The sequence below is a fragment of the Netta rufina genome, assembly GCF_964035555.1.
Source record: "Netta rufina genome assembly, chromosome: 3".
Classification (NCBI taxonomy): Eukaryota; Metazoa; Chordata; class Aves; order Anseriformes; family Anatidae; genus Netta; species Netta rufina.
In genome coordinates this window covers 89,693,759-89,720,775 of record NC_140125.1, presented here as the reverse complement: position 1 = coordinate 89,720,775, position 27,017 = coordinate 89,693,759, and the positions used below count along the sequence as shown (strand labels likewise).

General features: G+C 35.7%; 1 protein-coding gene across 9 annotated transcripts in view; it reads left to right on the top strand.

Moving 5' to 3' along the window:
* Positions 1-27,017, top strand: part of RIMS1 (regulating synaptic membrane exocytosis 1) — a gene marked incomplete at both ends in the record, with an annotated part of 309,016 nt that overhangs the window by 220,411 nt on the left and 61,588 nt on the right. For 5 of the 9 annotated variants that reach the window (XM_084285039.1, XM_084285044.1, XM_084285043.1 and 2 more), the window contains one exon: positions 1,146-1,258. In XM_084285039.1, coding sequence (XP_084141165.1) covers positions 1,146-1,258 — 113 coding nt within the window. Of the gene's footprint in view, positions 1-1,145; positions 1,259-6,591; positions 6,622-16,618; positions 16,732-24,195; positions 24,363-27,017 lie in introns of all 9 variants that reach the window. The other 4 variants (XM_084285038.1, XM_084285037.1, XM_084285040.1 and 1 more) reach the window with 2 other exon arrangements.

The following is a 27,017-nucleotide window of genomic DNA, read 5'->3' as shown; positions in this document are numbered from 1 at the left end:
CAAAAAAAGTTGGCTGTTTCATCCCTCCATTGTTGTGTTTTGTTTCGTATCCATCTGAAAATTATCAAAGTATTTTGCTTGAACACTGTGCAGGAAATCACATCCTTCTCTCACTTCTAACTCTCAAAGGGAAAGTTGGTTGATCTACGTAGTGTGAAAGCTACCAGTATTTTGATTTTCTATGAACGTGTTACTTAGAATTGCAAGTTACCTACCTGTACACTTAGCATAGCAGATAAACTGTGATTATCCACTCTAGTGAGTGTGATAACTGGCAAGGATGTTTAATTAGAAAGTTGTCCCTCTCAGCAATCTCCTCCTTATCACCTTTGCTTTGCTTTCTTAAACTTGTTCCCTAATTATTAGGAGGGGCCCTATTGCTTTTAAATGCAAATTTACCAGTGTTCCAAAGGTGCTTGATGTGTTAAAGGTGCTGTATGTGTGTGTAAGAAGCCGTGTAGCCAAGGTGCTCTGAAATAGTGGTAGATAGAATTTAGCCAAAGTTAAGGTGGTTAGAATATTTGCTTAGGTAAGAGTATTAAAAGTCTTGGGCTGTGAGCACATGCATGCACATACGCACAATTTCTGTCTCACACACACAAATACCAAGGCTGTGTTTTTGTTTGTTTGTTTGTTTGTTTATGTTCAGGGGAAAATAACACATTATCCCAAGACATTAGATGCTTGTTGTCCAGTTCTCTGTGGCCTTGTGCAAATTAGTGCATCAGCTCAAAGGGAACACGGAAGTTAGTAAAATGGCATTTTGTGGCATTTTGGATTGTCTTTGTGTCAGTGCAGGAGAACAGTTATACTCCCAAATTGTGAGTCGTAATCATAAATGGATCTTAGAAAACTGCTTTTAGTTCAGTGGTTTTTGAGTAGAACTTTTTAGTAGAACTTTTTGAGTAGAGCAAAAAAAGATGGAAAATTTTTGTCCTTAGTTGAAGGCAGTTAGAGAAGATACAGGTGAAGCCATGTGAGTTTGCTAGTTATTCAGAGCTGAATACATGCATATGGCATACACCAAATGCAAACTTCCTCAACCCCATCTTCTCTATATGCAATTCAATATGTGTTTAAAAATTTAGACTATATGAATTCTCTTCCTTTGGGTTATTTCACTTTTATGTTCATTTCATCTGCAGAATACATCAACAAGGAAGTCCCACACAGTCTCCTCCTGCAGACACGTCCTTCAGCAGTCGCAGGGGAAGACAGCTACCGCAAGTTCCAGTAAGAAGTGGCAGTATAGAGCAAGGTATCAAATAATGAGCGTATGATAGCTCTAACTCTTTGATTTTTTACCTTTCTTTACTTTACTTGAAGTCTGCTTTCATAACTACATGTTAAAAGCTGTAATTCTGCCAAAAAGAAGAGAATGAAAGCATATTTGTAGTCTGCAAAGTCCAGAAGATTTTTAACTGGTGGACACATGGTTTAATTGCCTTAATTTTCTAGTAGCTTTTTATATTTGTCTACTTTAAAATTTCTGTTAGAGCTGTGGTGGTTTCCATGGGCACATCTAGTTTGTATTCAGACAATGAAATCAGAGGCAAAGATTTTGACAACATTTTGACAGTGTTACTAATGTATTATTTTGTGGTTTATATTAATTGATGTGCATTGTTAACATAGATTAATGATAAACAAGTATCATATTAACAAACATACCTTCTGGAGTGAGACAGATTCAGTGAGTCTGAAAGAATAAAAGCAATCACCACAAGAAATGTGAAGGCACAGGTCATCAGCTTTTTCATTCATAAGAATAAACTGCTCAAGCAATGAGTGCTGCTCTTTTTTGAAAAAGACCGTGTAGACCTAGTGGCTGTAGATGATGTTCTTTTCAAATATCAAATAGGTATAAATATTGCTGTTTCCTTTTCTAGCAACATGCTGCACACAGAGTATGAGCTATTATGGTAAAATTAAATTAGTTTTAATTCCACAGTGGGTAATATGTGTACATTCAGGTTTACTTCTGTCTTTAAAAACCCTGTTTTCTCATTGAATACAAGCAACAACTGAGATTGCCATATACTGCACATTTTTCTTCTATGTAGAAATGAAAGTAATGCTTCTGCTGACGATGTGTTGTAGTGCCTTATAGAACTGTTGACAGACATCTTTCGTAAATAGATAATGCTACTGACCATGACCTTTTTATCATGTTAGATTACCATACATTTTTGTATGAGGTACAACAGCTTGCATTAACATACAATCAGCTTGCATTAATTTTATTGGCTTGAGTTGTGATGGCATACTACACTTTCAAATAATGTGTTCTTGTTTTATACATGTGGTTATTCTGAATGATCAATAATTTAGTACAATAGGTTTCATTCTTTATTTTATTATTATTTAAACTTTACATTTAAGTCTTCTCATTACATTTCATAGTTAACTAAGGACTTTCTGGATTATAAACTAGTTACAAACTGCATTTCCATTTATTTCTACATATGAGTAGGTTGGGAGCTCTTTAGGGAAATGTAATGAGAGCTGAATTTCAAACTTCTTTCATGTTTCTTCTGCAGTTCCAGAACTTGGTACAATATATCATGATGAATCAGCTTTTAATTTATGTTGGCTTTACTGTGGGTACTCCTGTTATCTTTCAGCTGTTCTTGGTAACTAGTGCATTGAGAATAAAATGCTAGTTTATGTTTTGTTAAAGATGTTGGAAATGAAAGTAGAACTTGACATAAAAATTAGCAGAGATGCGTTGTATGCAGAAGAGCAAAGAAAAAGTGAACTTTAAACAGAAGGTTGGTTTAGAAACTTGTCAATGCTGTGAATATTTGTAAAGTAATGCTGTTTCACTGAACTCTTATTTACATTTGTGGTTCACATGCTTGCGTCTTATGTAGAAAATGAACAAGTAGGATATGACATATCATTTACTTTGTTGTTATTTATCATACTGCCTATGTCAATATGGCCATATTACTGCACATGGAATTGAAGGCTAAAGAGATTTTCCTCTCTAATTAGTATTTTGGTTTTGTCTGACTGGCTTGTCCATTTGAAAGGAAGGTTTTCTAATTTTACCCATGTTTAACACTTTAGTACTTCCCTTCTCAGCTTGAACAAAGTTAAAAGATTTTATAAAATAATTTTAAAATGCTTCTGAAAGTATCTTCTGAAATAAGAATAGCAGTGTGTATAAACTTCAAGCTGCTGCAGGAAAGTAAATTCCGCTTTAAAAACATAATATTTGCTCTGGTTTACAGTATCAAATTTTGATGTCACTTTCACCTTTTCAATCCCTATCAAATGAGTTAAATGGAGTGGCTAGAAGTTATTTTATGCTAATGTAGGATTGAATCCAAATATATCTGTCTGTGAAAGAGTCTCACTAACTATACTTGGAACTGAATTGTGACTTAATGACTCAAATTCACAGTCACTACAGGTATACATGATGCCAAAATCTAGTGCAACCCACAAATGTTATAGGAAGAAGCATTTCAAAATTTTTTGCATTTTCTTAATTTAAACTATTTACTGCTGGTCAGTATTGACATCCTGTGTTTCAAGGAAATCTGGTATGATATAAGGTATAATTTGTGTAGTAAATTGTGTAGTTTCCTTTTCCTTTTCCTTCTTCCTTTTTCCTTTTTCCTTCTTCCTTTTCCTCCTTTTTTCCTTTTCCTTCTTTTTTCTATTTACATAGTCAAGAGGCATAGAGGAATCCAGTAATCTTATTACTCTTTGAAACTATCATTTTGGAAAAAAATGAGAGTTAATGAAGAAGCAAGAGAGTGGTTGTGTTTTTTTGTCAAAAGGAAGTGTGATTTTTTGTTTTCTATCTTAAGTGATAATATCCATGCCAATGAGGCTTCTTCTAGGACTGACACTGAATCTTAAGCATTCTTTTTTTTTTTTTTCATTATAAAGTTTAGAATGAAACAGTTTCATTGTTTCTATCAAATAACGTTCTCTTAATTATCCCTTGGTTTGAGTATCATAAAAAGTCAACTTGTGACTTGTTTCAGTAGGTCCCTGTCAGTAGTTCCACTGTATAAAAGACCACATAGAAGAAAATCTTACAGAAGAAACAGAAATAATGGTATCCATTCTGTTAGAGATAAGTACAACTGATCAGGAGCAGAGAAAAATCTTAAGTAGAGAAAAAAGTCCAGTCTAAGGATTATCTTTTCATTAAAACCTCAAAATAGCATAATTACACAAACTCACAAAAACAAATAAACCAATAACAACAACAAACTCAAGCTTCTTAGTGGTTCTAAAGGCTGCTGACTAGTTTGGAAAAAATTAAAAACATGCTAGGTACTTTCAGTTGGAATGGTTCTAGCTAACTAATATTTTTAGCAACTTCAGTATATACAGACTCTTTAAAGCAGTTACAGTTACAGGAGCCTATGCTCCTGTGGTTTTTAGACTACATGATTTTTATTTTAATCCCAATGATGTTCAAGGAATGTATGACTATATGTGTTTCCTTTGCAACCCTGTCAGCAGTAATTCCCAGAGTACAAAACACAGTGGGATGTTATTGCAACTAAAGGTCTTGTGATTCTTGAATATGAAGGTTAATTTGGTGTAGGTGTGTCTCTGTGTGTTTTCTGAAAGTCACAATTCAGTAGTCATTACCTTAACTTGTGCTACTTAACAAGCATTATTTATTTCTATGCTTTATCTTGCAATTTCATAAAATGACCTAATAATGAAGATATTTTGGTTCAGTGACTAAAGCAGTGAAAATCTAAGTTATAAGGGCAATGCTGTGCTCTCCATGTCATCTTGTGCCAAACTGTAAGAGATTTGCATCAGTGTTTCTTATTTGCATCATATTTGAGTGGAACTGTGCAAGTCACTTAAGAAAGTTGTGGGGCGGGAATTCTGCGTTGACTTTATTTTTTGGCTGTTTATACAACAACATTGTTGCATGGTTTTTAAATGATACCTTTATACAAAGCATATTTCTGTGATATATGTACTAGTCCATTCTCTGTCATAGCACCAATCAAAGCTCACAGTAATTTTCACTTGGATAGGGTGGGCCTCTACACTTCTGTGTAACGGTTAATCATGAATAATGCCTGAAGCTCTATAGCATTTTTCTGCACTACAGTAGATGTTACTAGGGATAATATTCAGAAATATTACATGTGAAGAAGAACAGACATGCTATGTGCTATTGAAGTCTATGAACCAACAAGCTAAATGTGTGATGATGGTTTGTAGTATAAAAATGAGCTAACTCAAGCAAAGCAGGTCTTTCTCCCTGTGTATTCTTCTATTTGACTCTTCACAGCATGGTTTCATTTTTTTAGCCTCAACAGTGTGGTTTCATGTTTCAGAAATCATTTAATGACAGTAAGGATTGTGATAAAAAGCAGCCTATTTACATAAAAAGAGTATCTGTAAACATAACTGAACCAGTGTGTTTGTATGTTTTCAGTGACACCTGTTTACAGCAACAGGCCTTACGCAGTGACCTTTAGAAAAATGAAGCTGTGACCAGCACTAAGTGTTGCTGTATGTTGGCCCATGTCAGAAAAAGCTGCGTAACCCTTGTACATAGCCTGTATGCAGGTTGAAGTGCATGCGTGTGTGTGTGCTGCTGTTTCATGAAGGAAAGCTGCACTGAAGTCTCTATTGGTAATGAATGGGGATTATTGGTAATGAAGGGGGATTACTTTTATAAAGTGCATATGCATAATATGTATATAAATATATGTACAAATCTTCAGTGGTAGTTACAACGTACAGGAGTTAAATGTTTTCATGTCCAGTGTTCCTTTTAACAAAAAAAGAATCAGAATTTCATATGGAAAATCAGTGTGTTGTGAAATAATGGATTAGAGTTGCAAATATCTTTTTATATTTAATTAAGATCTTTAAATATAACTAGAGAAAACTATTCAATGTATATGTACTTGATCATTGAAATGTCATTGCAGTGAGAGTCTGGCTTGAATAATGGTATAAGATCAAACCCTTGCAGTTAAAACCATTTTTTAGATCCATCATTGAATGACAAAAGAAAAAGATTTAGTTTTTAGTCTTTTAGTATTGTTTGTTTTGTCTTCATATTTCTTGTTTTATTTTGAAATTCTTAGGTGGCACTGCATATTTTGAGGCAGCTTGTGGAATCTTTACCCTCATAGAAGACTTTTCTCTTAGCATTGCTAACTCTTGAAAATTAATTCAAGCCTCATAATCTTTTATGCTTTCAGTTAACAGAAAATAAATTTGTCACACTCAGTATTCCAGAAAAGTCTTCAGAATCTAGAAGTGGTTCAGGAGTTAGAATGATACTTAAAGCAATGTTAAGATTTTATGTCATTTGTAACATTTGTAATACTGCTTTAGTGGAATATTTAAAGAGTCCACAATCTGAATCTCAGTAACTTCATTGTTCCTGTTAATTTTAAAGAAAAAGTCATAGGCTTTATTTGTCATAGTTTATCATTTTAATTTTCTACATTACTTTTACATATGTTGGAGTACTGCCTACTGTACATGCCATTGTCACATGTAACACATTTCTTTATCTAACTTTAAATTTGCTGATTTCTTTTTCTGTTCCCATCATTCCGTGCATTTAATTCATTGAAGAACAAGAGAATTTTAACTCTTCCACAAAAGGTAAATATTTATGTGATTTTTTACAAATGTTTGGCAACTGTTTATACTGGCTTTTCTCTTAATATATTCCATGTCAGTATATAGTATTTAGTTAACAGTATTTAACAGGTGAAAAGGATGTTTCTTAAGTTTCTATATGCTGTTATCCCTCTTTAGAATCTGAAAGTCATTTCTTTTGTGATTTCTGATTTTCCCATAGAAATGTGATATGCTAGGCTTACCAGACGTAGTCATAGCACTTCACATGGCTCAGAAGCTGCATGATTGATTTAAAGTTCATCAGCACAACAGCTGGTTCTAATACAATTGTGATGATGCAGCCATAGCTCTTTGCATCTGTGAAGGATGTTTCATAGGTCGGGGCTTAGGAACAGTTGAAGGTGTTGATGGCCAGAAACTGTCCTTCCTATGCAGAGACATTCTGAAGACAAGTTAGTTCAACATGAGCTGTATTGTATTTGCATGACAAGCCCTTGAAACTCAGAAAGCTGGGGGTGTTGTAGGGCAGGTTTCTGTGGGCAGGCAGACAACCTGCATGGGCATAGCTTTGACCTCTTATGAATTTCCCCTAGCATGTGCTGGTATCAGTGAGTCAGTGAGCGCTAACAAGGCTATGCCATGAAGTGAGAAATACAGCCTGTCACATCCCCACCAAGGCATGTTGCAGAGAGGTTCCATTTTTATTTTTTTTCCAAAAGTAGGAGTCATCTCAAAGTCAGAATGAACCTCGGAGAGAAAAAAGAACAATTTAATCAATTTTCATGTTAACAGCACAATACTGCAATAACACTGATACATCAGATTAACCTTTGCTAAATTCTAGCTGAGTCCTTCAGATTTGGGGAAATTCTGATCTCAATACAGTCTTTGGTGGGCCAAAGACAAATTATGTGTTCAACTTGAAACAGAATATCTACTACAACTTTTTTACATTGTGAAAGGATGAATCCCATTCATGTGTTCATACTTCCTTAGGTAAAATACAGCAGCTGTTTTACTAGTTATGAATTCTAACATCCAAGACAGTACTGGGGAATATGTTTTCACAATAACGTAAAAAATAAAGTGAAAAAGAAATAGTGTTTAAATTAAGTAAAATCAATTGCAGATTATGTTGCAGTGTTAAGTATTTACTATGAAATGTCTTAAGAAAGTCCTAAGAATGGTTAATTTTGTAATTTATTTCTGTTATTTTTCATTTCTTAAGTATCTGTATTTCTTTCAAACAGAACAATACAAATTGATTATGTCAGTTTATTATTTGTGATTCTTCAAGTTCACAAACCTTGCTCTGTGATTTGGACCGCAGTGGATGTTTTGTTGTTTAAAACAATTGATTTTATACAGAGAAACTAGAACATGCCCGTAAGAGGTTTGTGAAAGCTCAGGTTTCCAAAGGATTTTGATGGATTTGGCCCAAGTTTTGGCAGTGTGTGGAAGGTAGTGGGATCTCTGGGCACCTGGGTTCCTCTGGCTCACAGGAGCATAGGGCTGAATGCAGACGCAGCCGAAAGGCAGAAAAAAGTTGGGCAGATGAGTTGCTGGGGAAGTGGAGTGGTGTCAGTTCTGGGGGACCATGCACAACCTGAAGTTACATTAGTAGCCCCCGTCACCTCTGACTCTCCCCAGCACAGTATAAGAGATACAAAGAAGGGAAAGTTGGTGAGTGGGAGATGGAGATGGGGGATTACAGGATGTTATATGGCAAAAGACATAGTTATTGAAGGAATGAGTTTACTACAAATATGAACACACCCCTGCACACAAGCTTACAGAAGCCATAATACTTTCTAGTCAGGTAGAGGGACAAGAGCTGCTGCAGGACATCTCCCTCCCTATCTACAATGTGTAGCTGATACATGCTTTTTAAACTCATATATGTAGAGAAGTGGTAACAAGTTCTATATCTTAAAAACAAATTGATTTTTCAGTGTTACTAACCTTACATTTCAAAACATCCATCTGCTCATGATTTCAAAATTGGTTTGTTTGTTTGTTTGTTTGTTTGTTTTCTTTTCATTTGTTCTTAATTTTCCAGCTTATCTTTCTGTGGATTTTTAAAGTCCTGAAAATTATCACAGGGTTACTTCTTATGTGCATAATATTGCAAAATTCAGCCTGAAGGCTGAGAAGAAATAACTCAGAGATTCTCTGTTATTTCTAAAATGCTTCATCCTAGTCCACCACCAGCGTCTGTTCCCTCTCTTCTATGAGTGCTCCCTTCCCCTCTTCCCTTCCCTTACCTGCTGTGCTGGGGAATTCTCCCATCCAAGTCCTACGGCTGCTTTATTCCCTTTCCTTTGCTCTGGATATTGCCTCTGCCATTTCTTCTCCAGCTTTTACCTTTCACTGTCTCAGTCCAGATACTGCATTTTTTCCCCAGGTTTCCAAACATAGAACATCTAAGCAGCACAATGAGGGCAGCACTCCTGACTTTTCAGTGTGGAAAGGCATATAGGCCTCTGCACTGCATTGTAGCTGTTTGTCACGGTTCAACTTTTCATCTTAGTGTGAAGAATATGTAGACTGAGAGAGAAGAGCAGGTTGGATCTCTGTTGGCTTCTGGGATAAGTGCAGTTCTCTGTTGCCCTGCCAAAATGTGCTGTGCACAAATGGAGAGAAAACCACATGGGGGCAGAGTAGCAATCTCTGTTGCTAATTGGCAGATCTGTACCTTAATAGTCCTGGCAATAAGCAATATATTCCTCTGGCTGCTGCCAGCAATCCAGTATTTGTTGTAGTGCTCTTGGATGTCCTGAACCTCAGCTTCTTGAAAGAGCTAGTGAAATACATTAAAAAAAATAATCCTGGGCATTTAGAGATATGATGGGAGTTAACAGTGCTCTTAGAAAGCTATCACAAAATAGTTTTTACAAGATAAGTTTTCATTTCAACTTACTTTTCAGTGACTGCTTTTGTATAAGCAAATCTGTCAGATTTTTAGACTGTTTCACTTAAAGTTTGATTCATAAAGAAAGCTGGCAAGGGTTACAGCCATCTTAACTACTGATGCCAATTTTTTCTTATTTTTTTAGCTTACTCCAACAATTAATAGTGCAGGTGGATGCCCCATCCCTTGAAGTGTTCAAGGCCAGGCTGGATGGGGCTTTGAGCAGCCTGGTCTAGTGGAAGGTATCCCTGCCCATGGCAGTGGGGTTGGAACTAGGTGGTCTTTAAAGTCCCTTCCAAGCCAAACCATTCTGTGATTCTATGACTTGGAGGATTCTGTGTTTGTTCCAGCTGTTACCATTACAAGAACTGGTATAGCCAGTGCTAAGACACCCGTGGGTTTTCTGTAGTCCTAAAAAGACCAATGTGGTTATCAGCTTTAATCACAGACCAGGTTATGTCACCTGTGGTTTTGCCATTAAGCCCATATTTGGGTTTAAGCAAGAATGACCTTTTAGAAAGGTATTTTCACATAATCACTGCAAGCAATGAAAATTTGTTCCTGTGCTTAGCCACTTTTTTTTTTTTTTTTTTTAAAAACATGTCATATTACTTATTTGACTTTAACTTCTTCCTAACTACTGGACATTATTGAACCCGTGTCTGTTCAACTGAAGAGCCTTCTACTCTTAGAAATCTTCCCAAGCGTAAATAATTACAGCCCCCACCAAGTCGCATATCTGCTTTCTTTTTAGTAATTTCCTAAATCTCTTTCTGCAAGACTGTATTCTGGACTTTATATAATTCTCATGACTTCTCCCTTAATCTTCTTCAACAATGGTATGCTTGGAATTACAGTCTTCCTAAAATATCTGAATCTATTGATCTAAGTTGCATATCTTCCAGTTTCCATGTTTTCTTTTCAATGTCCTAAAATTCCCTTTCTCTTTAAGGTATTTAAGAATTTGGTCTTCTTTTTGTAGCCCCAAAGAGGTGAGAAAGTTTTTCTTCATGTTACCTTGCCAATATTTCCCTCCTCTCTTGCATTCTTACTTGCTGGAAAGCAGCAGGTCTCCACTTCCAAAATAGTGACATTTTGTGTAGCACAGGCTGCAGTTCAGTGTTGGGTGGAAGATGATTTTCCTTAGAATCTGGTGACGGTCAAGAATCCAAGATGGTTACACGGCTACACAGGAGGTAGTTCCAGTGCTAAAATAATCATAATCCCTTTTTTCAAATATATGAGCAAGTTCTTTTGAAATATTATTTATTGTCAAGATTCAAAGTTTTTCAAGTTCTGCAGAATTAGGTAGTGTTTGATAATCATTGTAATGTGAAAGAGATGGATATCTAAACATGTAAACTTGCAAATTAAAGACTAGAGAGCTATAAAAGACAAGCTCCATGCTAGTTCAGTATTGCTGCCTGTGGTACAGTCCTTATTTAAAGGAACCCATGTTTCATACATTAAGTGATCAGTTTAGTAGATGGACACTTACAGCATTATGTCATTTAAGAAATTATGCACGTAATATATAGCTTAGTCCTTCTTTCAAACCTTATAGAGGGGATTTAAAAACTCCCCTTCTTACTTCAGTTTCTTTTGCACTGCTCACTACTGCTAATGCAGCTTTGGTAGTGCTCACTGACTTTCATAAAACTGCTCTTAGTCTGGTTTTGGTACCAGTGTAGGTTGAAGTTATTTTAAAGTCAAATTTTGTGCATTGTTAAATTCACATTCTTTGGATGGCAGAAATATGCCATATGCGGCATTCTATCTATCTACTAGTTTGGTAAAATATTAAAAAAAAAAAAAAAAAAAAAAGAGAAAAAAATAATACACTTTTTTTTTTTTTTTTAATCTGCCATAACACATTTTTAGTATAGTATATTGCTTATGGTTCTGCTATTTTGTACATATATTACATAAGGTAGCATATATTCTGAATGGTTAGTATTCTAGCTAGGTCTAACCTATCATTGGTTGAACACCCGATAGGGGTTTAAATATATACTAGTTCTCTGAGGACACAGATAGAGATGAGGGATGTCAACTAGTTGATGCTATCAGATGTAACTCTATAAACCTTACTGTAGTCCCGACATATTAAAAGGAGTATGACTGTAGTATATTGGAGAGGGACTCTTTATCAGGAACTTCATTGATAGGACAAAGAGTAATGGTTTTAAAGTAAAGTGGTTTTAAACTAAATGTTTTTAAAATAAAAGGTAGATATAGATTTAGAAAGAGGGTAGATTTACATTAGATATAAGGAAGAAAGTTTTACTCTGAGGTTCATGAGGCAATGGCACAGGTTGCCCAGAGAAGCTGTGGATGCCCCTTCCCTGGAAGTGTTCAAGGCCAGGTTGGACGGGGCTTTGAGCAAGCAGGTGGTGTCCCTGCCCACAGCAGGGAGGTTGGAAGTAGGTGATCTTTAAGGTCCCTTCCAACCCAAGCCATTCTATGACATAAATTCTTAGTAAACAGATAATATCTTGGAAAAAATAAGAGATGGCTATCTCCTTTAAAATTAATACATAGATTTTCTCTGAGGGTAGTTTGCAGGCTGAAAACAAGAATTGTAGTTGTTTATTTCTTACCTTCTGTTAGTAACATTGTATGGATTTGCATATTTTAGACAAACAAAAGAGAATGTGTAATTTATAAGCTTTTAGTAAAAAGAGGAAATCCCTTTCCCTATGATGGAAATATGTACCAAGAACTGTTTTTAATGTTAATGAAAACTTGTATTATCACCAGAAATACATGCAGAATTTTTGTGAGATTGTAAGTAAAGACAAACAAACAAACAAAAAAGCCCTCTTCCATTATGTACTTACATTAAATTGTTTTTTTTTTCCTCATACCATTATCACCTCAACAAAGATTTGAAATCTAGACGTTAGCTGTACTTCCAGCATGTGACATAGAATCCATCAAGACATGTCATGAATTACACTACAGGGTGCACAGTAGACAGGATCTTCTTGCTTTGAATCCCATTCACAGAGGAAGGCAGATGGGACTTAGCAGTGAGTTGAATAATAAATTAAGTGATAACTAAGGGAACTTCTTTTTGTTTGATGGAAAACTATTCAGAACTATACTGGGCAGTTAATTCTTGGTAGCTTGCTGGGTTGACCCCAGCCAGCAATTAAGCACCCACAGTCTATTTGCTCCCAGCCTCCTCTACAGCTGAATGGAATTGCTGGAACAACAAAAGTGTGTAAAAACTTGTGGGCTGAGTTATAGACAGTTTAATAAATGAAAGAAAAAAAAATAAAAAGGAAAAAAGCAAACTGCCAAGTGATGCAAAAGCTGTTGCTCACCACCTCCCAAGAGCAGACTAATGCCCAGCCCATCTCCAAGAAATGGCTACCTTGGAAAGACAGTATTGTTGCTGACCATGATGTCAAATGGCATGGTCATTTAACTGCCTTTGGTCAGTTGGGGTCAGCTGTCCCCTCCTGGTTGCTTCCACCCCCAGCCTAGTCACTGAGGGACAGGATGAGAAACAGAGAAGCTTTTGAAGCTGTGAAACCACTGCACAATAATAGTTAAAATACTGGAGTGACACAAATGTGAAACACAGCACTGTATGGGGCTGCTGTTAAGAAATTTACCCCCATCCCAGCCAGACCAAGTACTCTTGGCATTACAGGAATCAGAATGGTTTCTAAATATATTAATGGGATTGAAGAATACTATTTTGATTCCATTTGTATGTCTGTCTTTTCTCTCCTGCATGGCTTGATTGTTTATGTACATAATTGTTGTACAAGCTTCACAAGGTTTACATAAGAAAGCCCCCTAAACTCCTTTGCTCTAAACTTGCACCTCTTATTTAAGCAGTCCACTTCATGATCTTTGTGTTTTCAATACTTTTACTGATTGATCTCAGATTTGCATCAACAGCTGTTAAAGCAACGAGGGTGATACCTCTTCAAAGGGTGACTTCTGACACCAAAAACAGTGATGTGTTGACACAACTGACATTGATGGTAGCTGTACCACTAATTGGAGATGCCTGTGGTAAATCTCCATATTTAGAATTATATGGCCACTGCAAAATTTAGAGATTTGGGGATTACAGTGCTTCAGTGTGTACTTACGGTGTAGTCCTACCTCTCAAGAGTTCAAGGAAAAACATTCTGTAAATACTGATGTTCTAAAAGAAAATAGATCCATATTTTTTCAGAGACAGATGAAGCTCTTGTAGTATTGTTTATGTCAAATTTTCATTACTTGTGGTAACCAGCTGTGTTCCAAGAAAGTACTGTGATTGTATGGTGACGTCACTTATGGTTGTTACAGCTTCTGCTCATGTGGTTTTGCTACTGTGTAAGATTTTTTTTCCTGCTTCCTGTAATTAGCATGTAAAGAGTAGACCAGTCTACTTTTCAGGCAGACAAAATTTTCCATCAGAACTAGGTATAGCATATGCTCAGATGTGCATGGTGAGCAAAGCTGAAAAGAACATAGTTATATTTTCTAGAGCAGACTTGCATTTCACCCAATTCCTTCCTTAGAAGTAAGTCTGAATGTTTTTTGCTAATGGCATGTTTTGCTCCACGCACAAAATTAAATTTATCTCTTAGAATATTTAGATTAGTTTTACAGTCCTCATCAATTTTCTCATGTTACTTTATATAATGATATCCAATAATGGAAAACAGAAGTGTGTGCTTAAGAATTTAAACACAAGTAAAATTAAGAATTACTAAGTCAAGGTTGACAATTTACTCACTCTTGACTGTAGTAGTTTTTTGTGCATACTCACTGGACTAGGGTCTCTTTAGATAATACAATATTCTTTTTCAGGTATTGTAAATAATACAGATTAACATTTTTCTGTATAAATTTTTTAGTATAGTGTATACAGTTAAAAGGGTGAAGCACCTAACAGTCACACAGTGAAAGGGTTATTTTTAGTGTAACCTGTGCACAATACACCTATAGGGCCAAATTTTTAAAGGGGTCTCAATATTCCCTCTGATTTTTATATCTTCAGTCTCTTTTGTGCATGTATGATAGGATTAAGATATCTGAGTTTTTGACTTCAGTCACTAATTGACATATCTTAATCCTTTCATATCTGTCCATAAAATAAGAGGCCATCTTTAAAAATTTCACCTAAAGTGCTCAATTTTGCCTTCAGATACCTCCATGCAACTTCCATTGAAGTAATTGGAGCTGTGCCTGCATATCTGATGGTGGAACTGGACTCATTGCAATTAAGGTACACATTTACCAACATAATTAGTCATCTGGAATAATCACTGGGCCCAGTGTGACATTCTGCATGTGCAGAATTTCCTAGGTTGGACCCTCTGCAGTGTGGGAGGTTGAAGATTATGGTGATACTTTTATCTCTTGCCTTAAATTTGTAGCTGTAGCAGAACTTTAATGAAATTTGCTGTATTTAATTTTCCTATTTTTAAATACGAAACATGGAAGGAGGACATGAAAACAACATGTTTTTCACAGTGTGATATCTTTGTATATTTTTTTTCATATCCAACCAGTGTATAGACAATCTATGAATTCCACAAGCACTTTATGGATGGTATGTGCATCCACAATTGTGGTTTGTGCAAGAGCACACAGTTTAAAGTATCCAACCCTGAGGATACTGCTTTCTTTTTGTGTATATTTGTGCTTGCAAAGAACAAACTACAAAGTAGATGTGTAAAGAATCACACAGTTAACTAGCAGCACGAAACCCACATATGATAACTTTGGTACCTCTTAATTCATAATACAGATCTGTAAACGTCATGATAGTGTGCCTGTTTTCCCCTAAGTTAAGATTCTGTGTTTTGTGATTGAAAATCAGTTCCATGCAGCTTTTAAATTGGTGTCTGTCTCCTGTCACTGGTCTGGGAGGGGCTGTTTACAAAAATCTTGACTTTTAAAACTAATCTTTGGAGAGAATCATGTAGGTCCATGATTGACCTAAAAGCAGAAAAAAAAGATTTTGCAGGGGTTTTCCCAAATAAAACATCCATCTTGAACTTATGACCACACAAAAAATTTCAGCTAAAAGAAGTCGTTCTTCTCGGATGTTATAACCTGTGAAAACCTATGAACATACTGAGTGCTCCAGTAAATTAGAATAGTGACTGGTGAATATTTGTGTCTAGTTCTAGAACTGTTATGAAATGCCAGTTTTCAAGGTTTTGGTTTTATTGGTATTCCTTTGCATTTGTAGTGCCACCAAGTTTAAGGATGGCAGAATATGCTGTTCCTTCTGAAAGTTATGCACTACCACAAAGGTTAACTTACTTTAAGGAAGCTTTAGCCCAGGTGCTTTCACACCAATCTTTCCTTTAGTGTGAGGGCATCTTCCAGTGGCAAGCACAGCCAATATTAATTGTTATAACTTGTTCAAATTGAAGAAGATGCTGTTTATACAATCAAAACTTCTTGAAGGTTTAAGATTAATTTTTTAAACAAACATTATCACAGGGGAATTTAAAATACAAGAAGATACAATACAACTCCTTTGAAACAGAAATAAGCATTAGAGAATTAAGTAGCATTTTAAAGGACTTTTTGTTTAAAAACAATATGTATTTTTACAGTGACAGGTTGAATGGAGAGATTATCTCTCAAAAACAATGTTTAGGTATGGTGAGCAGTTATGTTTTAATATAGTAATAGGACTTAGTTACTTTGAAAGTAAATTTTAATACCTGTTTAATGCATTAACTCTTAGAATGCTACTGTAGTATTTTCTACAGTTAAGCATATACATGGTTAGGTGGTCATAGATTTATGCCCTCTGCATCTAGAATGATTAACAGGTTTATAATTCAGCCTACCACCTAAATTCTTTCAATCTTTCCGTATCTGTTGTACCACCTTGATAATGTATAGAAAACTGGGATGTCTTCCCATTTTCAGGTAAAGACTCCTGGCAATGAAAGTGGTTGATTTCTTGACATTAGTGTTCCTTTGTGATGTGTTTATGCCCTGCTTGTTCTACATGTTTGTACATTTCTTTGTTTTGTTGAGATGGAAATAAGTTAAAATTGTTGCTAAACCATTTTTTTTCCCAAAGTTTTTTCTCTCTTTTTAATTGATTTTCATTGTGTGTTTTTGCAGCAAGCTTAGTAGTGGAGGAGCGAACAAGACAGATGAAAATGAAAGTGCACCGTTATAATCAGACATCAGGGTCTGGTTCTAGTCAAGAACATGAGCGTGAGCAATATACCAAGGTAAAGTTAGCAGTATTCAAATAATACTTTGACTTGAAAATTGAAGGCATAAACATGTTTATTTAAAATTTTATATCACTCTCAAGAACATTGTGTTATAAAGCCTGACAGAGGTGTCTTCACATCTTTGTAACACAGTTTTACCCCCATTTGATGTGATTTAGACTTAGTCTTTGATGTCACCTTTTCACATCTGTGAAAAGCAGAACACATGAAAAACAGTTCAAGGATGAAAGATCGTGTTAAACAAAGCTATGTCACCTTGAGCTTTGGAAACCTCAGGCCTGCAAATCCCTGGAGGCTGAAAAAGGCCCTGTTCTTCTACTCTTCACAGGGCCCTTGCTGTTGTCTGATGTATAGAGAGCTAGACACAATTTGATCCAATCTCATGCAGCTGTTTTCATATTTATGTAATATTTTTGCATCTCAATAATGTCGTAGATAAAGTATTTCCTTCCTGGAAATATGTCCTGGTTACATTGATCTCTTTTCCTAATAATAATGTAAGGACTTCCTTTGATAATTGTGTATATGAAATTACATGAATGAAGAGAGAACATATAGATTTTTCTTGATAATGCTGAAATGATATCCCCCAGCCACGTAGGTTTTAAACCATGTAAACCTCTGAGCAATCTTCTAAAAATCTCAGATATCTGTGCCTCTCACAAGTCAAGCTGTGAGGGGCTAATCTCATTTTGCCCTGTGAAACCTAAAGAAGTGGGAACATCTGCAGGAGTCGGGATGGGCAATGTTTATTTAGACTTTGTTTCATTTTTAGAGATGCAGCACTGCTTTTATGTAGTCTAAGTAAAGAGCAAAGACAAAAACAGCCGTAGGTGGCTGTGAGGGATGTGTTCCTGCAGTGCTGTTCTTCCACTGCCATGGAGGCCCACACGATCGTGGGGTGTTTACAACGAGCGACCACGGGATGGCACTGTGAATGTAAAAGTTCTCTGGAAAAAAAAAAAAAAAAAAAAAAAAAAAAAAGAAACGCACGAAAAAGGTAGTTGGAAGAAAATTACAGCTTTTGTAAATTTAGACTTTCATGCCTTAAGAGACACATTTCCATGAAGTTCTTCATATCAGTAAGAGCTAAAAACTTGTATTACATTTTAAAAGAGACGGTCTTTCCTTTGGAAACCAGTGCCACACAGAAAACATCATTGTCTGTCTCTCAACAGCTGAGGACATCAGGATGCTCTTGGCATTTATTAGCAGTGCAGAACCAGACTTTTTGTCCCTTCCCCTTCAGTACCACTTCTCTTTGTTTCACAGACTTGATGCTCCTGGAGGCCCAAGTTGAAATAATGAATAACACAAGGTACTCAGCAGTACAGAAAAATCAGAAATTCACTTAGAAATGTGTAGTAGGCAAATAGGCATCTACCTTGTACCATCTAACGGATTTGAAAAAATTGTTGAAGGTCTTGTTACAGTTAAATATTAAGACAATTTTAATAAGGATGTTTCTTTGTTTGAGACCACCTCACTGGGAGCATAGGACTTAAATAAATAAAACAGTTCTCAAATGAAAGAGAAATAGGCTGTAAGTCCTCAATTACCAAATTGCCAGGTATTAATGCCACACACACACGCAAAAAAAATAAAATAAAAAAAAAATAAAAAAATAAAAAAATGATGGGCAGCCTTCTCTAGGTGGCCCTGCTTGAGCTAGGGGGCTTGGACCAGGTGATTTCCAGAAGTCCCTTCAACTTTGGCCATTTTATGATACTGGTCAGAAGCCAGAGTTTGCATATTAATTAGGGTATTTCACAAATAAAAGGCCAGATTTCTGATCTGGATTTTTTGTGCTTACAGATTGGTTCAAATCTCATATTTTTCCATCATGAGATACTTTAAAAAAAAAAAAAATCCTGACTCTTAAATATTTATCGTAAATATTATTTATGTTCCTCGTAAATATAGTTGTTGTTCCTCAGTGTATTTCTCTGACTAAGACTAATGTAAATCTGATGTTTGGTTAAATGGTTGGAAAACATCAAACTGCAATTTTACCAATTTCCCTTGTCTTTCTGTTTCTGTTATTAACTTTAGTTTTTAAATGTATGTGGAAATGAAATCAAAATTGAAATTTCAGCGTGATCGGTACTAGATGGTACTTTATTTCCTTTTTTTTTTTTTTTTTCTTAATCTATGATTAAAACTTTGAGTAAGAAAATTTTCTGTCCATTGTTAAAAGAAAAGTATTTTGGTGGTACGTCATGTTCCAACAGATATGTGCTCCTTTCTGTGCTAAAAAAAAGTATTAAAGAGGATGAGTTACTTTTTTTTGGACTTTAAATACAAAAATCTTTAACTTATGTATTTTCTACATCATCTTTTGTAGTATGATGAGCCAATCTATAATAAATTGTTAAGTGCTGAGAACAAATTATATTAGCACATTCTAACACTCTGTACTATATTCAGTGATGTAGCTGTTTGCTTCATATTGCTATGGTGATAGTAGTCACTTTGAATGTCTTGTTAAAGCAAGCCTAGTGCTGCTATCTTTCTTTATCCTCAGAAGATGTTGAAGGAATCGTGAAAAATAAACCAGACAGATGAAGATGAGGCAGTTCTAATGAAAATATCATGGCAGGTGATGCAGTAAAGCTAATGAGTGAAAGCGCTTAAGACAATATCTAATTTCTGGTGCCAAAATCAGTGAAAAGTCTTTGCAGGAGCAAGACTTACTTTAATTTAAGAAGAAAAATTGTTCAGTGGTCTAATAGACATTTTAGAATAGTGAGAAAGAAATATTAAGTAGCTGTTCAATAAATAGCCATTGCAAGCAGAATTTGTTCCTCTTTAAAAGAAATACTTCTTTCTTTCTTCCATTTTTTCCCTCCCTTTGTCTATTTCTTCAGAAAATATATATTTATATTTCTTAGAGAAATTACACTGTGCTGTACACTGAGAATATGTTCTCTTCAGCTTTTCAGAGCAATTGGCTCACATGGATTCAGTCCTTCCTCTATTTTAACATTTGCATATATGCATGGTATATTACACCCAAACTTCTTCAAACCTTTCAAATTTTTTTCATCTGTAAGGACTGGATCTTCCTTGCAATAGTGAGTTACATGTCTACAAAATTAATTTCTTAAATTTAAATATTTTCTTTTGTATTGAACCCCCCCCCCTTTTTTTTTTTTTTTTTCCAGAAGTACTAGAACATGGCCTTCACAATTTCAAATCTATCTTGTTCATTTCTTACATTTTTGTAATTTTTTCCACTCAGTTTCAGTAGTCACGGACTATTTTTCAAACATACATGGTGGAGTGAGTGAGTAAACGTTTTTAAACATTTGGGTTTTAAACATCTGTTAATGGCTTTTGAAAAAGTTAACTGCTGTACAGCATGTGTATAGGTCTTGATGTCTCTTGTGCTCTAAGACCTCAAAGGCTCTTGTCCTCAAAGACCTCACATCCTTATTTCCTTCAGTTTCAGTGAAAGAACTCCATAATTCATCTAAAACTCTTACACCGTAAAAAGCCAAGTGAAAAAACAAACAAACAAAACAAAAAACAAAATACTCTGGATTTGGCAAAAGGGTTTAAAGAAGGACTTTAAATATCTGTTTTCCTTCCTTCCTTGTACATTGGTAAGGCTGGAAGTGGCTACTATCACTGTTATATATATTTGCTGTTTAAGTGTTTTGGAGACTCAGAATACTTTGGTGGCATAATTCTGCATTTGCACAGATGTAAATGACAGAATATCTTAATTATGCTCTTAATTAAAAAGTCAATACATATTCATTACAAATGCCACACACAGAACACAAATACCATGCTACAGCTGTTCCAGCTTTCCAGAGAATGTGCAACACATTTTTTATTTTTTTTAAGAAGGTCTGTTTATTCAAGACAGTCACTGGTCAGAGTACTGTAGTGCCTACTTAAAAGGACATCATTCTATATTTAGATGCACTACCAACTCAGTTAACTCTGTATGTGATCGACTGGAAAGCATTTAGCATAAAAAGCAAGTGTAGTCATGGCATCAGTTTACTGGCACTCTGGATTTAATTTGACAGTTAAAGTCTACAACGGTAGGCTGTGTAGGAGACAGGATGATAGGATACTGACTACCAAAGTTTATGTGATGCTGGGCAAGGCACCTAAGGATATGCATAGAAAGGAATCCTCTTGGAGGTTAATGTTATTGGTATCTTCTTTTGATCTCCCTTCATCAACATTCAAGTGAAAAATATTTACTGTGTATCATATTGACACTACAGTCACTCCAAGGTGATTGGATTTGGTTTCACAAAATTCAGTAAGATCCATTTGTTTGACTCCTGGGCTTCACCACAACTTTTCCATTGGATGACTTGCTCATTTTTGCTGTACAGGTGCTGGTAGGAGTCACAAACAGGGCCACGGTGCCAGGCACTGAATCCCAGCAGCATCTGGAGGAACCAAATAGTCGTAAAACTCAAGGTGCTTTGTGCCATGGTTCAGTGTTTCCTGACAAAATTCCTTGTTAGAGTAAGGTGACTCAAAGGCAGCTATGATCTCAAGACTTGAGTAGGTCCCTCGGTGAACCTAGCCCTTAATGGTTCTCGTCTGTATCTCTTTCTGCATTTTAATTTCCTCATTTCAATCCCCATTTAATTTTCTTATTTAATTCTGTTATTCAAAGCACATGATATTTAGGCATGTATTTTCAGAGGTTAGTCACCTGAGGCTTTTTCTGTAAAGGAGGAGGCACTCCTTCAGTTTCAAATCTCTGAACTATTCTATTCACCACAGGTTGAGCTGAGAAATCTAGAAATATAAAACCTTAATAATATGGAATATAAATAACAGATTATTAAATGACTTCTATAATGCCTTATAATCAGTAAAATTGCTAATGCTGTTAGTCATTAAGGAACTGTGAAAGTATCATCATAGAATGGAATCATAGAATGGCTCAGGTTGGAGGGGACCTTAAAGATCACATGCTTCCAACCCCCCTGCTGCGGGCAGGGACACCTCCCAATAGATCAGGTTGGATGAGGCCCTGGGCAGTCTGGTCTTGAACACCTCCAGGGATGGGGCACCGCAACCTCTCTGGATAACCTGTTCCAGTGCCTCATCACCCTCTGAGTGAAGAATTTCCTCCTAACATCTAATCTAAATCTCCCTTCTTTTAGTTTAAAACCATTGCCCCGTATGATTGAGCAAGAAGTCGCTCTCTGTCTTTTTTATGAGTATCCACAAAGTACACTTTATATTTGTGTCTATGCTTTTTTCACTGGTGTCAACACGTCTGCAGTTCATCATACCCCTTTTTTTCACCTATTGCTGATCCAGAAGCAGTGACTCCATAGGTGGTAAAGTGAATGGAAGAACTGCATTTCAAATGTTTATATTTCAGACAGTTACATTGAAAAAATGTCTGTCTTTGTAATACAGAAGCAGACAAACAGTGCAGATAGTATGGGAATTTGAAGCCAGCTGCACACTTCAGCTATGTTCCAAATGAGATTAAATAATGTACTTTGGAATGGAAATGTTACATGAACTTTAACTGCCTAAGACATAGAGATGAAAGAGAAGTGATTGCACTGAAAATTCACTTAATTTTGAAGCTTCAGAATAATTTTTCTGTAATATTTAAGTGTATCATGACAGAGAAATGCATTAAAATACACAGAGTTATGCTGAAGAGCAGTAGGACTCTAGCTGAGTGGGACATTGTTATTTTTGATCCCAACTGGAAGCATGCAGGCTTTTCTGTAATGAAAATATCAAATAAGTGGATCTTGGCTTGTGACTTTTTTATTCTAAATGACAAGTTCAGATGTATTTCAACAATAAAGCATTATTCTTTTAATGTTCACTGACTTAAGAGCACTTCTCTCTCTGAAAGGGAAAAAAAGCTAACTTCAAAATTGCTTTCATTTTGTTAATATGTTTCTCTCCCTCCTCCTCCCCTGACTGTTCATATTATTTGAAAGAAAAGAAAATAATCTTTCACAGGAATTAAAATTTTGAGTAGCAGCAGTGCAAGTTAGTTATATGTCAAAAAAAAAAAAAAAAAAAAAAAGTTAACTAGGAACAGAACAAACCATTTCAGCTGATGTTGCAATTAACAAGTAGCCTGTGCTCTTCCATCAGGGAATCTGTAAGGAAGAAAGGGATAAAGCTATACAAGGTCATGTTTTTTTTTTTTTGTTTTGTTTTGTTTTGTTTTTCCTGTCATCCTCCCAGCCCTTCTTTCATGCTCTTAAAGTTAGCACTCAGGATAGTGCTAACCTCAGGGGAGGTTATCTGACATTACTGAGTTAGCTGATTGTCAAAATGTACTGGAGTACAAATGTAGGGAGTAATAAGTCAAAAAAAAAAAAATAAATGTATGCCTCTTGTAGAGGATAGGGAAATCAGGAAACTGTGTTTCATGGCTTGAAGGTGATACATGCATCTGCATTAGGTGTATATTCACCTGAGCTCGTGTTTGCCAGTCTTTTTAAGTCATACATTTTGCCAACTGGCTCTGCCTGAAAGCTAGTGTCTAGTTCAGCTGAGGATATTCACAAGTGGTCACAGCTTTGTCTATAAGTTGCACATAAAACTGCAGTAAGTTTTATGTAAAAGTTTACAGAGCGCAGATCCAGAAAATGAACTCCCTAGGGCATCATGTCAAAAACTGCCTGACGTTGCCACATGTTCATAGTTTTCACATAGCATGCCCCAGAAAGTATGGCACTGTTTCAGTCCCTTCCCAGCTGAGGGTCCCTTTCTCTCTAATCATAGTGAATTTTAGTTTTGGTAACCTGGCAATTTAGGTAAGTGTGACGTTACTAGGACTAAAGTTTTTTTTTCATATATGTCCAACTGGTGGTGTGGGTAATTTGAGTGTTATGCAATAGATGTGGTGTTGCAGTCAGTTTTAACTAACCTAAGCTTCTGGTGTTGACGACAGTGTACTAATTTCTACCCTTCTCCACATGCTCTTCCTGCCAGGTCCTCTGCTGGTTCACACACTTGTGCACATGTGCAACCAGATCAGGGAACTGATCTGCTTGAGAACGAATATTATTTTTGTTGTTTGCTTTCTTCACGACTAGTGCTCGAGTATCATAATACAAATAGATATTTTGAGGTAGTGAATACACTTTTTTGCCTTTATGATAGGTATTGAAAGCAACCTCTAGTGCCAGCTTCTTGTATCCACTGCATAAATATTTAACTATTATAGTTTGAGAGTACTAAAGGTCCAGCAGCCTATTTAAAGTCCAATGCTGTAATTTATTTCAAGTATCTCACTTATTACATAAATACCGCTTTTGATTTCTTTAGTAGACATGTAAACATTATTTAATATAAGTATTCCTCTGAAGTTCATTAAATTTTGTTAGATCCAAAAGCAGCTGTAGAGGATTGTCATACTTAGGTCATTTGTTGTCTCAGTATATGCACTGCATTTTGATGAGACTCCTCACCCTTTCTTTTCTTGATCTCTAGTATAACATACAAACAGATCAGTACAGAAGTTGTGATAACGTCTCTGCCAAATCATCAGATAGTGATGTCAGTGATGTGTCAGCCATTTCCCGAACCAGCAGTGCCTCACGCCTCAGCAGCACAAGTTTTATGTCAGAGCAATCTGAACGCCCTCGGGGCAGAATCAGGTGAGTTCTCAGTGCAGCTTCAATTGTATCACACCCCCTCTTTTGTGCCAAAATACAACTAGAAATAATTGAAAGTAAGTGACCACAGAAGAACTTGGGAAATGTTGTCTGTGTACATATAAGCTGCCTTCCATTGCTAGCCTAAGATGACAATACTTTTTTGCACTTAAGTGTCTAAAACAGAAGTTCCCATGAGGTGATGTATTTGTGGAAGTGGGACTTGAACACACCCTATCTCATTGCTGGTTATGAATCAGTGTAATATATACACCAATATGATATTACAGCAGAAATGTTTCTAGTTTTGTCATATAAAGAATTTGATTACATAAAAGCTTTGTTTTTCTTTCCATCTGTGTGTCTATCTCCATACCTGCCTACTTTTGTTTTGCTGTTTTCATGCATGATGAATTATTGGCTTTGAAACAAGTTTTTCTATAGTTACTTCATATCTCTGCTGTAAAATAGATACATTATCAATAATCAAATCCCTTTCATCCTTGATAATAAGCTACTTCTCAGTTTAGGGATTTTTAAAAAATGTACAAACAGGATCTTGTCTTCGTATAACTTGACAAAACTCCCACCAGCAATAATGGCTGTAGGATTGGCCTTCTGTCTATGATAACATCTACCAATGTCTGTACTCAGAAAAATATGACTGTAGGTGCTAGAAGTCAGGATATGAAGTAGGAATTGTAAAAAATAAAAAAGAAAAATGATCCCAATGAAGAAAATCAGTCTGATGAAAGTCTGGATGGCATCATTAAGTACTTTGGAACATTTATAGACAGACATACCATTCAAGAAATTCACCTTCAGGGTTTTTAATCTGTTCACAAAATGGAAAGGGATGTTAGGGAAAATCAGAAATTGGGCTCTGTGTATGAACTAGCTTGATCTTGTTTTATTTTTAAAGAAAGTTCACAAGTGTATTAACATGTGTTTTAGTTGGGTGAAATACATCTGTATTAGTAATGAAATCCATAATCCAGCAGAACACTGTTAGTGGAAGTATTTGAAGTTGCTCATGTTTGAAGTTCTGATAATGTATTTAAATGCTACATTTCATTGTACCCTAACTTTTTACTACTAGTCTCTTACAAAGTCTTTAATTTTTCCGAAACACGTATATTTTCTAGATACTGAATTTCCTCAACTAGGTCTTTTTAGAGTATTTTTGGCAGTTTGACCAAAATAGGATTTTTACCCATAACTATCTCTGTGTTGAGATGATTTTATCAGGAAGGTTCCCTGGGTTCCTAGCATCTGATCATAAATATCAAAAGGGTCTTAACCCACAAGAACCTGTAACCTTGCCTATGGCGGGAAGGGGGAAACCTGCGATCAGACCTTTGTTCTCCTTCTGTCTCTTTAATTTTAATGAGCAGCAGAGCACATTGGATACAGAATAGGCCAAGGTGGTGTACTAAACCATGTGTTTGCAATGGGAGCTTCAGCTGGGAGAGTTCGGCTTTTCTCTAAACTCCTAAAGTCAGATGTAGTTGGAATTCAGACGCTTTCATTTTCTGATACTGTCCAGAGAATCCATGCATAAGACATGAGACACTTGATACTTGCTTTAATTTTCTCTTAACTTCTGGTAGTACTTACATAGTGAATAAAATATATGGTAGTAATATACATTGCAGCTCATTCAGTAGAAATAGGAAGAAGAAATTAATAGATTCATAAGATACTAATAAATTTTTTTCATCTGAGCTTGCTGTAGTTTTGCTCCCGCAAAGTACCCATAAAGTAAATGAGAGATGGCTAATGCAGTTAGCTTATTTCAACCAATAAATGCAAAGACATAAATTTTAAAATCATTTTGATATTATGTTCGAGGTATTTTATCCAATAGGTTAACATCTGTTGTTCAAAATTTTTGATGTGAGTTGTTTACAGTTTTTTTTTGATGATTGGATATTGTGGCAATGGAAAGGTCAAAGTCTTTGGAGATGTGCAAAAATGATGTATGGTAGGAATTTTATATTAAGTGAGGTCGGAATAAAGGGAAGTTGGGTGCTGAAGAAAAGAAAAGGCTTTTTTCTGATGATCTGAGGCAAACTTAAATTCCTCCCCTCCTGTGTCTATGCTGGTAGCTTCTGTCATATAGTCCTTAATCACTTCTTGGCACAACTTACTAATTACATGGAAGTGGAGGGTTAATTTGGGGAAAGGATTGGTTATATTGTAAACAGTTTTTCATAGTGAGATTCATCCTGTTCAACTTCAGCCTTAAAAGCTGCATGTGTACAGTAGAATTCATCTAAGATTAGGTATTCATTAAATTATTCATCTAAGTTCTCTGAATTATCATTAAAAGGAAGGAAACAGCTGTCATCTTGGATGGCTTTCTTCATCTTCAGATAAATGTCAAAGATGGGGAAATTGTCCTTTTCTAGCTTTAATTATTATAGGAACCCTAGATAACTAATTAAGGTAGGTTGTTTACTTGTAGGCATCTAAAATTAAGTGAAATGGATTCTTGCCCTTAATTAATGTTTCTTTGAATTCAACGAAATAGAAATTTGAAGTTCAAGTTTTGTTAGTAATTTGAAGTTCAAATTTTCTTTTTGCCTCCAAGGAACCCGATGTTAACTTATATCAAGCATGAGGTTATGGGGTAGTTGAGCAGGAGGGGCAAGGAAA